Genomic DNA, 14,952 nt, shown 5'->3' with positions numbered 1-14,952 from the left:
GGTATCTGACTCAGTCTGAATCCCAACTCCTGCTCAGACCAGTAGATCTGACTGCCCACATGCTGATTGGTAGTGTCAATCAAATTATGAGTTCTGTGAGTTTAATTGTATCCAAAGAATGATAAATCTCCCAACTTTGTAGTTTGAAAAAATTGAATATCGACTTTATCTTTGGCCTGAGGAGTTGATAGAGACTTCTCCAGAGTTCTTGACAAACTGAGAGATGGGTATGTGGGATCTCAGTAGGAGAGGAGCCATTTTTCCCCATTTAGCCGGTTTCCTCAGGCATTTCCCCTCATTTTGAGATTAGCATTCATTGTCGCATGATTTGGCAGTCCTGCTCAGGAGTTTTTCCTATTCACTTTTAGGAGTAAAGTTCCTCTTTTCTCCCTCCCTCTCGTTACGATATCTTAAAATACTTAATAACACAGAATAAACTGGCTACTGTAAAACAGCAAACTTTTCATTTTTCATCCATTAAAAGACATGGAGCTTTTTCAACAACTGTCACAGTAAGAACTTACTGTGCTCTTACATGAGTATAAAAACCCCTGTCAGAGCAAAAAACAATGAGATACCAACCTAAACATGCAACTCCCTACAAGAAACAATAACTGCAACAGATTAAAAAAGGTGAATAATGTTAGGAATCTACACAGAATTTTTTTTTCCCCAGTAAAAGACCACAGTACTGCAACAGCAGGGTTTGCCTACTCAAGAAAAATCAAATCCTCAGAGCTAATATGGAGACAATGGATAATAAAGTAAGAGGGAGAAACATTCGTATTGTAGGATTACAAAATAATCTTCATGGATATCTCTCAGCTGGGGTGACTGTGCAAAGGGTTACTGGAGGCTTCAGATCCACAGAACCTATGATTCCTCCTTCAGTTTGATATCATTAGCTATTCCCAGATTAGGAAAATTGAGCGATTTATAGCCCTATTTGGAGTCTTAATAACACACACTTCCATCTATGAGATGCAAGACAAGCTGGAGAAATAATGAATACAGATACTTCTGCAAGATTATTTTTCCTGAGTAATTCACCATTCTTGTTGAGAAGATGTAGCACCTTCGCCAGTGTCTTAAAAAAACAAACAAACCAACAAAAAGGAGAGAGAGATATTTTGGGCTTTTACTTATACCTTGTAGTTCTCAGAAAAACTAAGGACTGTTGGTGGAGGACACACTTACATTTGCATTATCACATGGAACCTACTGAAAGTTGTACCCAGATGATAAAAGACTTTGCCAGTACTGATGAACTAAATTAATTAAAAGAACATTACATTCATAAAAGCTTATCTTAATTTTATAGGAAACTGTCATATTTAATTGTTTTCGACAAAAATGTGGTTTATATTAGAAAACTGATCCCTACTTTGAAGTACTGGGTGTACAAGGTAGTTATAGACAGAATGTGGAACTGAAATGTCTTCTACTTTTGTTTTTTAATTTTGGATGTTTTTAGCATATTCGTTACATCTTTAAGAGGAAAGATGTCTGACACTGGTTGTGGACAATTAGGCTGCATGTCTGGTGAGATTAGCCAGACTGCATGAAGATTCAGAAGTTCTTACATTAGAACATTCGTATCTGGCCTAGGGAGAAAGCTGTGAATAACTCTTCTTCTACTCTTGTAGGTGCTGTTGTGAGTGTTCAAATGTACAAATATTTTCTCATGTCAACGCTGCGTGACCTTTTGATCTTGCTGCTGCTGTTTGCAAATAAGTGATGTTACTGATCTGTGTATCCTGCCTTGCCTAAATTTCATCACATTGACCTCAAGGCCCCTTAGTTTAATGCTAAGCTGACAAAAATGCTGGCCCTTAAATTATTAGCATTCATTTTATGACTCAGGTAGGTGCATGAGAAAGACCAATGTGGTCCACAATACTATAACAAACTATAACAGAAAGGGGGAAAAGGAGACTTGCTTGAAATTTCACAAGCAAGTCTATGTTTACATATTTTACACAGATGCCCACACAAACATATATACACATATACATATTTAGTATTACAATGTAGTGGATACAATCTTTCCAGTTATACCTGAAATAAAATATTTTTTTATTCTAACACACCATCAATATCTCTAGCCAGTAGGTTAAAGAAAGGCACTATAAGAAAATGCCTGACGTGAGAAATGAAAGATTAATTTAAACATGGATCTCTATAAAAGGAATAAAAATAAAATTTGCACTTTTTAAAATATTTGGCCAATAAAAATATATATTATTCTTGGATAAGATAAAAATGTTGCATATACTTTTCTAAATACAAACTGAATATTGATAAATTCATTTGTTTTCTTACAATCAAGTATTTTTTGCAATTCTATTTTGTTAGTTCTAACATGGCGATCAAATAAATTTTTATTTTTACACTATTACAGAAGTGAATTTCTCTAGGTTTCCAAAACCACCTTATTCAACCTTCCCCATCTGTCACCATCTGCTTCTTTTTAGCGTGTACTTTTTGTGTGATCGCATAAGCATGTGAAAAATAACTAACATTCAGATGATTGTCTGCTGGTACATTTGAGGACTGGGCATAATAAAAGTGAACTGCCAAAACGTACTTAACACTTTTAATTTTGCTGGGTCTTGAGTGTGAGCTACATTTGATTTCCAAACTGTTTTACAGTTGGAAAGTTGATCAGGTATTGCTAACTCAACAGCAAAAGCTGAGACTCTAAATAGCACCACATTAAAAAATTTATGTTCCATGACAGCCAGGCCAAATACAGATCTATGGTCCCAGGAGTTTATGCATTTGACCTGATTGAATTTAACCTTGCACTGATGTTAGAAGGATGCGGTGGGGAGCTGGAAAGAGCATATTTTGAACCCAGGGTAGACACAATCTAGGTCCTCCTTATATTCCTAGTGAGCAAGAAAACACAGGAGTCTAATACTGACAGTGGTACAAGAAACCTCATGGGGAACGAGGAGGGGCAGAAGAGAGGAGGCAAAGCTCTGCCTCTCTCTTACCAGCCAATGGAGCTGAGTAATATGGAAGAAGTATTTGGAAACACAACACAACTTTTTAAGAGTGTAGCAGATGCCTCCACCAAGCACAAAGCATTTGGAAGCTGCCAGGAGTGCACCACATTGGGATGGAGGAGATATGGGTTTCCAGAACTCTGTCTGTACCCATCAGCTAGGGCATATCCGGATAACGAGGATAAGCATACATTCCTGCTTGTAAATTCACTTGATATAATATTAATGGAAAATGAACACAAAAGAGATGCAAACACAGACAAAGCAAATTACACTTTTTGCAAGCAAAAAATGTTCTTCAGTGTTCACACAGCTCTACCACTAACAGTCTTTGTTGCCATTTCTAGACCTTTAACATATCTGATATACATTGTATACAATTGTTTATATCTGCATATGTTTTAGTTGACTTTCCCCTTGCCGGGGTTTCAGGTATGCTTTTCATGCTCTGCCTCACCCACTACAGACCTCTCAGGCTGTCAAGTGAAAGCATTGTGAGCTCACAGGTACACTCATGCCAACATCCACAATTTTGAGATGCTGCATTCCTTCATTCTTTTTTGGAAATCAACAGAAGTGGAGAGCATCTCACAGAAGAACTAAGCACCCCGCAGGAGCAGGACTTATCATTGCTTCCCAATGATAACAAGTGGGAGTCTGGATGCACTGCCAGAGATATTGCCTGTTGCCCTCTACAACAGCATGAGCATGCTCACAGCCAATGCTGCAGAGCCAAACTGGCCCCAAATTTAGTAAATGTTTCAGGTAAAATCATTTTACAGATTTTGAAAATCCACTAAAATAATTTTACAGTTAACAATTCCAGGTCTAGAGTATTTCTTACAGTGAAGCAACCAGACTTGGACACACATACTGCAAAGAAGGGCACATTATTCGCTATAATATAATTTAATTTTATTTTTCTATCCCTCATAAATGCAACCAAATATCCTATTTGCTTTATTTTTAAAATATTTGTTATGTTGAGAAAAAACAATGTTTGTGTGTCACTCATCTTCTGTTTTCAAACAGCAATTCCTGCCAGTATGCCAAAAATAATTTTTTGTATACAGTCTACCATAGTAACCCTCCAGCTCTCACTTTTACCACACAGCAATTGAAAGTATAAACGCAAGGTTCTTTGCACATTATTTTTCCCAACAGTTAGCACCATTCGTATTCTGAAGGCTCCTTGTTAACTAATAAGTGTAAACCTTAAATTCAAAAACTATTTTCCCAAAATTTGTCCCCTCTTCCTCAAATTCATTTATCTTCCAATAGTTCCAGGGCTGAACATTATTTACTATATTATTTATACAGTGCCAAAAATTTGCATAGCATTTTACAAAACAAATCAAGATTGCAAGATCATTGAGGCAATGACTCAATCTAAGTTAAGTTAAAAAGAACAGGGGTTGATCACAAAAGCAGAAGGAAGTTGGGATGTACATACGGGTGTGCAGACAACGAGACCAGGCATTCACTTGGGTGAATACAGCCAATGTCTTCTGGGTTACATGGAATTGTATTATGAAATATATATAAACCTATGGTTGATTAAAAAAAACTTGTAACAAGTGACTTTTGAGAAAAAGTCTTAAAGGAAGATAGGATTAAGGAATGACAGCGTGTTATGAAATAAGTTCTGGATGTAGATGGAAATATGAAAGGAGGCACGAAGAGGACAGTCAAACAAGGAGCTTGGACTGAACAAAGAGGGCACCAGGGAGCAAAAGAAAACATGACCAGATGTAAGAAAAATTTAAGTTTTAGATGTGCTCAAAAGTTAAAATTAGGAGCCTGAATTTCAGAAGGGAAAGCAACAGAGACAATGAGAGGATTCTGAACTGGGTTGAACTTGGACAGTGATGAGTGAAGCAGATGATTTTCACAGCAGAGTTTTGAATAGATGATTGATGTCTATCATAGGGGGCAGTGGGAAGAAGGTTGCTGTAGTTAAAGCATGAGATAATGAAGACTTGTATAAGGGTTTTGTGCTGTGAACAGTGAGGAATAGGTGGATTTAAAAATAGTGTAGTGATGAAACCAACAAAATATAACGATCATTGTACGAGGAGAGGAGGGGGTTAAAATGACTGCAAAACTCCTAATCTGTGGGAGAAGGAGGATACTGGGGTTGTTAACACTTATAGTGAAATTCAATGAGGGTGTAGAAGCAGATCTGGTTTGCAAGGAAGACCACTAAACTGAATGAAGGGATGATAAACTCATAGTGGAGGAAGTCTGCACATGCAGCAAAGCAATCAGAAGTTGGGGGTGGGTGGGATGAATCAGTCTGACAGACAAGGGGGCAAAGGAGCTGGGAAGAAAGGATGGAATTTTAGATGGAAATCGTGAATTGAATGGAAGAGAGTGAAGAAAGAGAAGGAATGAGAGGCAGGGAGACAAGTAAGAAAGTCAATGGACTAGAGGTAACAGAAGGAATGTGAGCCAGAGATGGGGTAAGTGAGCAATACAGAGAAGGAGATAAGATGATCAGACAGAATTCAGCAGAAGGCAGATCAGTGAGAGAGCAGTTCTTGTCAATGATATGGTCAAGGGAATGGCTTGTGTCTTGAGTAGAGAAATTGATCAAAGGCAGTAAGTCAGATGAGGGGGGTAATTAAGAGGAAATGTGGGTCAAGAGTGCCATTAACATGAAGTTCGAAGTTCCCAAGGTGCAGGGGCTGGATGACTTTTCACTTATAAAATGTTTAAAAGGCGCACTGAAATCTAGTCCAATGTCATACAAGTTAAAAGTAGTTTCAGATATTATACCTGCATCTGAATTTTCCTGTCATTTTACACATTTTTTCCAATCACATTTACTTATTTTCTAAAAGGCTTATTTATTTATTTATGAAAGACTTACATAAACACAGGAAACTAACTAACTACATATGAGAAAGAGTGCAATCTCAGTGGGATCCCATTTGCATGGGTTTCCATGACCATGCAAATGACAACTCCCCTGAACTGATTTCCCAACTTTGCCTTAAATTATCACTGTGATTTACAGATAACTTGCAATAGATGAAATAACAGGAAAGATTACTAGAGTACCACTAGCAGATGTTCAGATTCAAGTCCAACTATTTGCAAAATCAAGAATTTAAAAAAAAAAATGTATAACATGGCTGTACAGAAAAGGAAGAAAAGTTTCATTCTGTCCACCATACTCAATTTGCACACTGAATAACTGTTCTGGATTATCAATACCCTGATCAATCCAAGCTGCCTCCATTTGAAAACAGAGGAGGGATTTTCTTTCTGTGAGGAATTTGCTGTTCACTTTGTTGATAAAATTAATCTGAGTTGGACAGAGATGTCTGCATCCCTGGGTATAGGGCAGTGTCTTGAAGGAACAAACAAAACATTTTCTTTCACTGAATTTTGATCATTGACACTCAAACTTCTGGAAGTGTTGAAAACACTTTGAGTCACTACTTGTGCATGGGGCCATGTCCCTCTTGGCTGGTAAAGGCTAACAGGGAGATAATATGCCTGTTGGTGGTTTAAAAAAAAAAAATCTGTCAGATTCTTTGGCTGAATGTTTGGTGTCTGGTGTCCTCAAAGAGACACTGGTAAGGCCTCTACTCAACAAATAACGACACAAAACTTTGCCAGTTACACAGTCTCCCTCCTTCTTTTTGAGTAGTCAAACAGGTATGCTATCTGCAGTCTTCAGATTCCGTTGATCTCAGTCAGTCTCATTTTAAAACAGGTTATGAGATAGACACCAGTGGGGGTTTTGATCATGGATTTCTTCCAGTCTATGGATGAAGACAATGTACCTCATGCTGATTTTGTTAAGATCACTGGTACCTTCAATACTGCTGGGCATGAGGTGGTATTGAGCTTTCTGTGGTTCCTACCAGGAGTGGATAGAACTGTTCTGAAGTGGTTTTGCTAATTTTTATATACAAGGACTCTCACTGTGATTTAGGGCAAGCGTTCATCCAATTCTAGGACATTCTTATGCAGAGTTCTACACAGTTCAACTGTCTACCTTCTTGTTAAGCTAAACTTAAAAACCGACCTCTGATGATGTGCAACTATGGAGAGACTTCATGAGCACCAATATGAATCATAGAATATCAGGGTTGGAAGGGACCTCAGGAGGTCATCTAGTCCAACTCCCTGCTCAAAGCAGGACCAATCCCTAGACAGATTTTTGCCCCAGATCCCTAAATGGCCCCCTCAAGGACTGAACTCACAACCCTGGGTTTAGCAGGCCAATGCTCAAACCACTTAGCTATCCTTCCCCCCATGGTATCGATCATGGCCTTTTGTCTAAAAAGATTAGGGTCAACAAAAGGAAAGTCAGGTACATCATCCTGCATCTTCTGGGTGAAGCCAGAATTTAGCAACCAGGAATATACCATACCCCTTTAATTGTAATTGCAGATGCAACAGATTGTCATATCAGGACTGCAGACTTAGCCTCAAGGGAATGCTTTGTTAAGTCCAGACCTTTCTGAACCAAAGCCTTGAATATTTGTTAGTCAGTCACTGGCAGCATATCAGTCACAGACAGCATCTTATCCCATAGATTTAATCCTATTCAGCCACCACAGCTTAATAATTAGTTATGCAAATAGCCAAAACAGCTAAAAAGTACAATTTCCTGCCCAAATGGTCCAGCCTCCTGGACATCCTATCAGAGAATGCAGAATGAAAGGTCTTGTCAGCTCTTTGGTCTTTAACAAGTGAAACCATCAAGGAGCCTGTCTGCTTTTCAAAGTTGCAGGGCCTATGCTATGCAGTATGCTACCTCACAGAGGTAAATTCTTGAAGTATGTGTTTTACACCTTACTACTTTCATAAACACTGATGGTCTCTGGAAAACTGATAACATTCTTGTGACCCAAAGACCTCTTGATACCAACTGGCAGAGGGCACAGGTGTACATAAGAATACAGGGTGTCCTGGGTTCACCACAAATGTCATGCAAGGTCTCTAAAGAAAGCCTGTGGCACACTGCATTATAATCACTGTGAGAGGTATGTAAAAATAGTATGTGAGGCGTTATACACACACATGTTGAAAATATTCTCTAGGCCTTGTAGTTAAAAAGACAGGTCACTCAAGGCACGCTGGGTGCCTTGAGACAAAATTCTACAGAAAGGAGATGTACTTATCTATATTGTGCGTCTTCCAATAGAAGTCTATCAGCGTACTGAATCAAATGCTAATGAAGAGCTTGCTTGCTGAGACTTCATAAGAAAATTAAAAGGAAGAAGTAAACAGCAGACAGGGAGGACAGCCCTGTTTTCAGATGAAGATCAAAGTTCTGGTCTGCTATATCTGGGAGTGCAGAGAGATGTTTTGGTATCCTTCAGTCTGTAAAGACAGGCTGTCAGCAGGTTAGATCTTGTAAAAGGGAGATCTCCGTCATCTCAGTTGAAAATGCTGGGAAAAGGACTTAGAGTAAGCTATCTTGTATGAAACCAGGAATGTCCTTGGGAGTTACGTTTAAGCTTTAGAAAGAGTATTATAATTTTGTTTTGTATGTAACAATTTGTTTCCAATATTCTCTCTTACTATCATTTGACTCTCTGGTCTTTCATAATATATTTATAGTGAAAACAAGAATAAGTGTATCTAAGTACTGTGCATTAAGTGGAGTGGTGATCCTGAGTTAAAGCTAATAAGCTGGTATGTACTATTCCTTTGGGAGTAGCAAATCTGAAAGTTCTGCATGTGTTCAGTGGAACAGGGGCTGGGCTCTCAAGAGAGATGCTCAGAGGACTTGGGGGTTGGTGTATCATTAACCAGTACAAAGTGAGCAGAGCCTGCAGCAACCTGGAAGGTAGGGCTTATGGTGCCAGAGGCTAGTGGAGTCAAGGAACTGATCCACAGCAAGCACAGACAAGACTTCCTCACACTAAGGGCACATGGTTGCGAGGTGCCTCACAACCCAGGGTACCCCAGAAAGAATCATAGCTCTGTTTTAGCCATGCCAGAATGTGGAAAGAAAGAACTTTTTTTTTTTTGTTCTTTCCTCAGAAACATAAAAAGGTCTGTATTTCTTAATCCTACTACACATTTTTCACACTGTAGGATCCTACAACACATTTTTCAAAAATCCTGGTTTCCCTGCAAATGTACCTAGGAATGAAAAATTAACAATACTCTATATACCTAAAATGGGGACTACTGTGGAAACTAGTAATTTTTCTCAAAACAGAAGAAAAATTTTAGGTGTGACCACTATACATGTAATAAAGAAAGGATGCTGTTTTCAATTATTCTATTGTAGACGATACTGAAGTTTTATTATATTTCAGTTGATTTAGCTATATTTATAAACAAACAATTTCATAAATTTGAAAATATGATTATTGGTAGATAAGGTTTCCCAACAGAAACAGTACAGTAATAGTAACAATAATCCAACATATTGTCCATTCTTCATAACAGTTTTGATCACCCAAATAATATACACTGCAATTAAATGAAAGATAAAACATTTTAAATTGTACAGAAAAAAAAAGTATTCTAAATCATACCTCAGGAGCTAGGTATTCTGGTGTACCACAGAATGTTTTCATAGTAGCTGCATCTGTGATTCCTTCTTTGCAAAGTCCAAAATCTGTAATTTTTATGTGGCCATCTTTATCCAACATTAGATTTTCTAACTGCATATTAGAAAGAACACACACAATTAGTCCATAAGTATTTCTTAACAGGCTAATATACTACATGTCATCAAAAAAGCCTTAACTAAGCTTTACCTGCAAGGTAACAAATTGCACTGTAGTTTACTACTGTGTCATCAAGAAAGTGACTGTAGGCTCCCACAATAAACACCGTAAGAGTTTGCTCAATATACTTCTTTCCCACAGAATGAAAGCAAAAAACACTTTCTAAAAATTTCCAAGACTCTCATGCTTTCCAGAGGACCTATTACAATCATCACAGAATTGTTTGTTTGGCAAAATTTTATGGCTTTCCTCTATCTGTGCATTACCTGCAGCTCAGGCTCATGACCCAGAATGAAAACTGGTACAATTTTTACTGGGAATTACCCCAGAGTAATGACTAACACTAGTTCTCCAAAAGCTTTTTCTGTGTGCATAGAATTTGTTTGGATATTAAAAATAATTCAACAGATATATACTGCAAACAAGCAAAACATTGTTCTAAACTACTTTTCTGAATAGGAAACCTTAAATTTTCTCAGTAGAAAATGTGTTCTGAAAATGCTGATTCAACACTGGTGAACTACATGAATTCAAGTCAAATAATGAATCTCTAGCATTTTCCAAAGAGAGAGTAATCAGGACCCCATGTATTCTGTGATTCCACAACTACAGAAGAATAGCATTAGAATTTTAGCTTTCTTTTTTTTCTTTTTCTTTTTTAATATGTTTCTAGTCCTTGTGGTCTATTGTGTAGTATTTTAACTGTGTGACAGTGTTGATCATTTTAACTAAACACAATCTTCTCCCACCCCCCCCACACACAAACTCTGCTTTTCTCAAAACTGTGTAACTTTATAATTACTTTGAGTTTGTCCCAATAGTCTTTGCAAAAACAAAAATTTGATTACTTGTGTTGTTTTTTTTTACCTTGAGATCACGGTACACAATCTTCCCAGAATGCAGATAGTCCAAAGCAGAGACAATTTCTGCACCATAGAAGCGTGTGCGGTCCTCAGAGAACACCCGCTCTCTCGACAAATGGAAAAACAGCTGCAGGGTAAACAGCAGGGACAGGATTGTAATAATTACTGATTTAGTGGGGGAAATTAACACAAACATAAAACACCTCTCATCACCATATTGTGATGATAGATAGTGTGCTCTCAGTGGACACTCAGCACTCTTAGACAGCAGCTGGCTTATCTTTTCCAGGTTTCCAAGGGAGGAAGGCGAGCTGTTAAATCAGCGTTTTAATCAATATACCAATCTTGTTTAAGGCATTCTGCTTGCTACCCATTTAACCTTCCGTTACCAGAGGAAAAAAGTATGCAACAGCATCATCCTGTACTTTTCCCTCCACCTCCTCCTCCCAAATTTTATTTTTAGCTGTTGAGACATATCATTTAGACACTTGAACATGGATATTACTGTAAGATTTTTCTATTAATTGCCTGACTTACCTCTGAACTGAGCAAGTGTCTAGTCCTTAGCTGCATACTCACCAAACAAGTGAAGTATGACATTATGCAACCACAACATATTACAGTCTTTCACAAAAATACCAGATAGTTATTTTATGGTTTGTAAAAGCAAACCTATACATTTGTGGTATAATTTGGGTACATAAACTATAGATTTACTCGATTTTATACTCTTCTTCTGTCCCCCTTTCAGCACTTCATAATTTCTTAAACTGAAAGTATTTAGTGAAAAAAAATAGTCATTAAATGATACACATCATAAAACGCAAAGAAAATGTGTAGCATGAATCTGAAGTTCTGTAGCTGTATAAGCCTTTTATGAATACAAAATAATAAAATAACCCTCCAAAAAAAACTTATAGCAGAGTTAAACTGCAGACTATGACTATTCATTCCATTCACTAGAAATACCCCTTTTCTACTTTGGACATGTTGGCAGATTCTTTAAACACAATTAATCTTCAAAATCCAAATTAGTTTCCACCTAACAGGCTAGTTTTCTATTCTATATAAGACAGCTCATGTGACTTGATATACACAGGCACCCTATTTTCTCCCCATAAATTATATTAAAAATACTAACAAGGAATAATGAATAACAGTCCTAAAAATATGGAAAACTTCACTGTTTGGAAACCATGTACTGGGCAAGAAAATCACTGTTTGGAAACCATGTACTGGGCAAGAAAATCTACAGTAAAACTACATAGTGTTTTCATGCAGTGCTAAAAGAGAAGAAATAATTCCAAACCATAGGTCAAACACAAAAGAAACACATAATAATAGACTTAACTTGTATATTACCAAAAGGTAGCTAAAAAAGTTTGAAATATTAAACATTAATACAGTGTTGGATATGAAAATTAAATTACTTTTTAAATGTTTTTTGCAGTTATTTCAAGCTTGTAGACACTTCAAAATATAAATTATACCTAAAGCATCAATGCAAACATTTTCATCAACAACTTCCCTGCAATTATACTTTAACATCATTTTTATTTTTTAGTTTCAACCTGAAAAAACACACTGTATTAAGCCAGTATAGTAGTCTATATTTGTTGGTCCAGGTGTCTCATGGAAAATTTAGAAAACAGAATTAGGTACGATTTTGGGTCACAAGCATTATCTCATTTTCTGTGTAACCGCCACCATCCTGTAAAAAAATTATATATATTTGCATGAACACTGAAACTTTGTTTCCTAAGTATCTAATATGCTCCTGCTGCTTATTTCCTGCCTCACATAGCAATCTCCCTCTATGACATCACAATTACTGGCAGTGGGGAAAATGATATTAGAAACTGATAATCCTGGCACATCAGATACGGAATAAACAAAGAATTTATGAGCTAAGGAACTGAGTCTGTTTTCATACAATGTCCCTAATATTATAAAACAAGGGAGGAAAAATAAAATACCATGTATACAGTATTAGAATAATTTCTAAACAGAATTATTTATCAAAGGTTTCCATGCAGTGTTCACCAAATGCATGTTAAAACCGAAATTTTCTAAAATAGTGTTAAAATATAAAAGTGAGAAACACAGTATTATGTCCTAGTCATGATCTTCTTGTTTCACAGAAATGGAAACCAAGAATCATTCATCTTAATTTTTTTTAAATACTCAAATTAATATAAAATAATGTGATTTTATTTATTTTGCTTTATAAAGCTACTAATTAGACACTTTGCAAATTTAACAAATATATACTCCATAAAAACTATGTAGTCTTCTCCTCTGACATCTGGAAGAATGGTGAAAGAGAAGGAGATGTCTGGATGCCCCCCGTATGAATGGCTGTGTACAAGAGAGAGTTACAAATTTTCCATCTTCCGACTGTCCCAGTAGCTCAGCAGTAAAACTCCTCAGAACATTCTGGAACCTCAGGGGTCCAGCAATTTCAGAGCAAACAACAAAAATAGGTACACTATGATTCTCAATGCACTGAAAATAGAAAAGTTACTGATTTGAGCCAGCAGGAGTTGATAATCTATCTTGACAAAGCTTTATTTACAGTTTAGTGTGATTTTTTTTTAAGTCCCTTTATTGTAATTCTCATTCAAAATATCAAATCCAAGATAGCATGGCCAAATTAATAGGGCTAGAAACTACTTGCAATACGCCCATGGTTGCCACAGAAGACATGAGATCCCAAGTGAAGCTAATCCCAATATCAGGTCTGACAAGAGCTCTCAGTACACTCAGGTAGCAGTTCTAACAACTAGCAGCCTAGTCTGTACCAAAAGTTCCCATATTCACTTTATCTATGGCGCACAAGGTAGATACACTTAAGTGAATCCATCTTTAAGAATCTTCTTGACCTGAGATTAGATAGAAAAAGACTTGTCATACCTTCTCTCTGGTACTTTCTAGATTCACAAAGGATCAAATATCCAACCAGAGACAGTTGAGCCAATAAAGGATCACTCAGACAAGCTTCAGAAATACATTTAAGGTCTGGCATCCTCCTTCATGATTAAATCCAGTCTTATTAGCTATCAATTACGCTTTAAGTAATAGAAGCTTGTAGTTTAAAATCACTGTATGCCATTGACTCATATCCCTAAAAGAAGGCCTCAGAAAAAGTTAAGTGGCTAGCAGGTCAGGTAACAAGTGTCAACCACCTGATCTATCAGTAAAAAAAAAAAAAAAATTCCCCCTACATAGTGTCATTATTTATTTGTATGCCTGTAGAGTCTAGGAGCCCCAGACATAAACCAGGACCCCACTGTGACAGGTGCTGAACAAAAAACAAAAACAGTCCCTGCCCCAAAGAGTTTACAATCTATGTATAAGACAAGAAACAACAGATGGATACAAACAGATGGGGGGGTAAAAAGGAATGAGACTATATTGTTCAGCAAGGTAGGCAGTAGTCTCAGCACACCAGCGGCCTAACTGTTGTCAAGTTGGCCTCTCTTACCCCTCGCTAGTCAATTCAGGGATTCAAGATTTTCATCTAAATAATGTTAAAATTCAGGCTTACATCTCCTTTTTCCTTCCAAAAGCACAGTTAATTGTATACTAATTTATAATATAAATAAGATACAAGAGAATCAATCAATCTTTTGGAAATAGGTACCTTAAACTAGACACTTATTCAGCAACTGACTGGCAGATTTTCTTGAAAATCCTTTAAAATGAGTCTTTGTTATAACCTAATTGAAATATATCAATTCACCTGACCAAAAAAATAGGGCAGGCCTTCTGGCTGAATAGTTGTCACCACATTCTTCCTTCTTCCGTAACGCTAGGTAGGTAGATAATTCAAAATGAATAATTTGCCTAACATCTTCCTCTTTGTGATTGTCTGTGAGGTAACAGTGATTTTTATCAGATTAATTTATTAATCTCTGAATGACTTCTGCAGATAGTTCTTGGTTTGTGCCTTGTCCCTAAGCACTCTGTTACAAATATTCAAAATATGGATGATTTTGATCATTTACATAATATTGGAAACAAATGTTTATTTCTGTGCCCTGAAGGGATAACATAGTTAAGAACTGGATTTCTGATGCAAATATGTTAATTTTTTGCAAATATTCTGCAAAATACATTTAAAATTGGAAATGTAGGTAACATTCCTATAGTAAACTCATTACTAGAATGACAAAAATGTAAAGCTTATATATATATTTTTGTCATTTTGTCATTTACATTTTTGTCATTCTAGTAATGAGTTTACTATATATATATACACATACACACATATATACATACACACATACTGTATGAGCACAGTCAAATTTTTATTAAAAATGTGAGCAACTATTCAAAGAAAACATATGCTGCGTCCATCCAGCTTTTGAT

At 36.6% G+C, this 14,952-nt stretch overlaps 1 protein-coding gene across 5 annotated transcripts in view; it reads right to left on the bottom strand.

Annotated features, from left to right (window-relative positions):
* Positions 1 to 14,952, bottom strand: part of AKT3 (AKT serine/threonine kinase 3) — a 257,770-nt gene that overhangs the window by 51,356 nt on the left and 191,462 nt on the right. For all 5 annotated transcript variants that reach the window (XM_034765003.1, XM_034765005.1, XM_034765006.1 and 2 more), the window contains 2 exons: positions 10,586 to 10,708; positions 9,524 to 9,652 (listed from right to left, as the gene is read on the bottom strand). In XM_034765003.1, coding sequence (XP_034620894.1) covers positions 9,524 to 9,652; positions 10,586 to 10,708 — 252 coding nt within the window. The remainder of the gene's footprint in view (positions 1 to 9,523; positions 9,653 to 10,585; positions 10,709 to 14,952) is intronic.

The sequence above is a fragment of the Trachemys scripta genome, chromosome 3 (assembly GCF_013100865.1).
Source record: "Trachemys scripta elegans isolate TJP31775 chromosome 3, CAS_Tse_1.0, whole genome shotgun sequence".
Lineage (NCBI taxonomy): Eukaryota > Metazoa > Chordata > Testudines > Emydidae > Trachemys > Trachemys scripta.
This window is presented reverse-complemented; position numbering and strand designations above follow the sequence as displayed.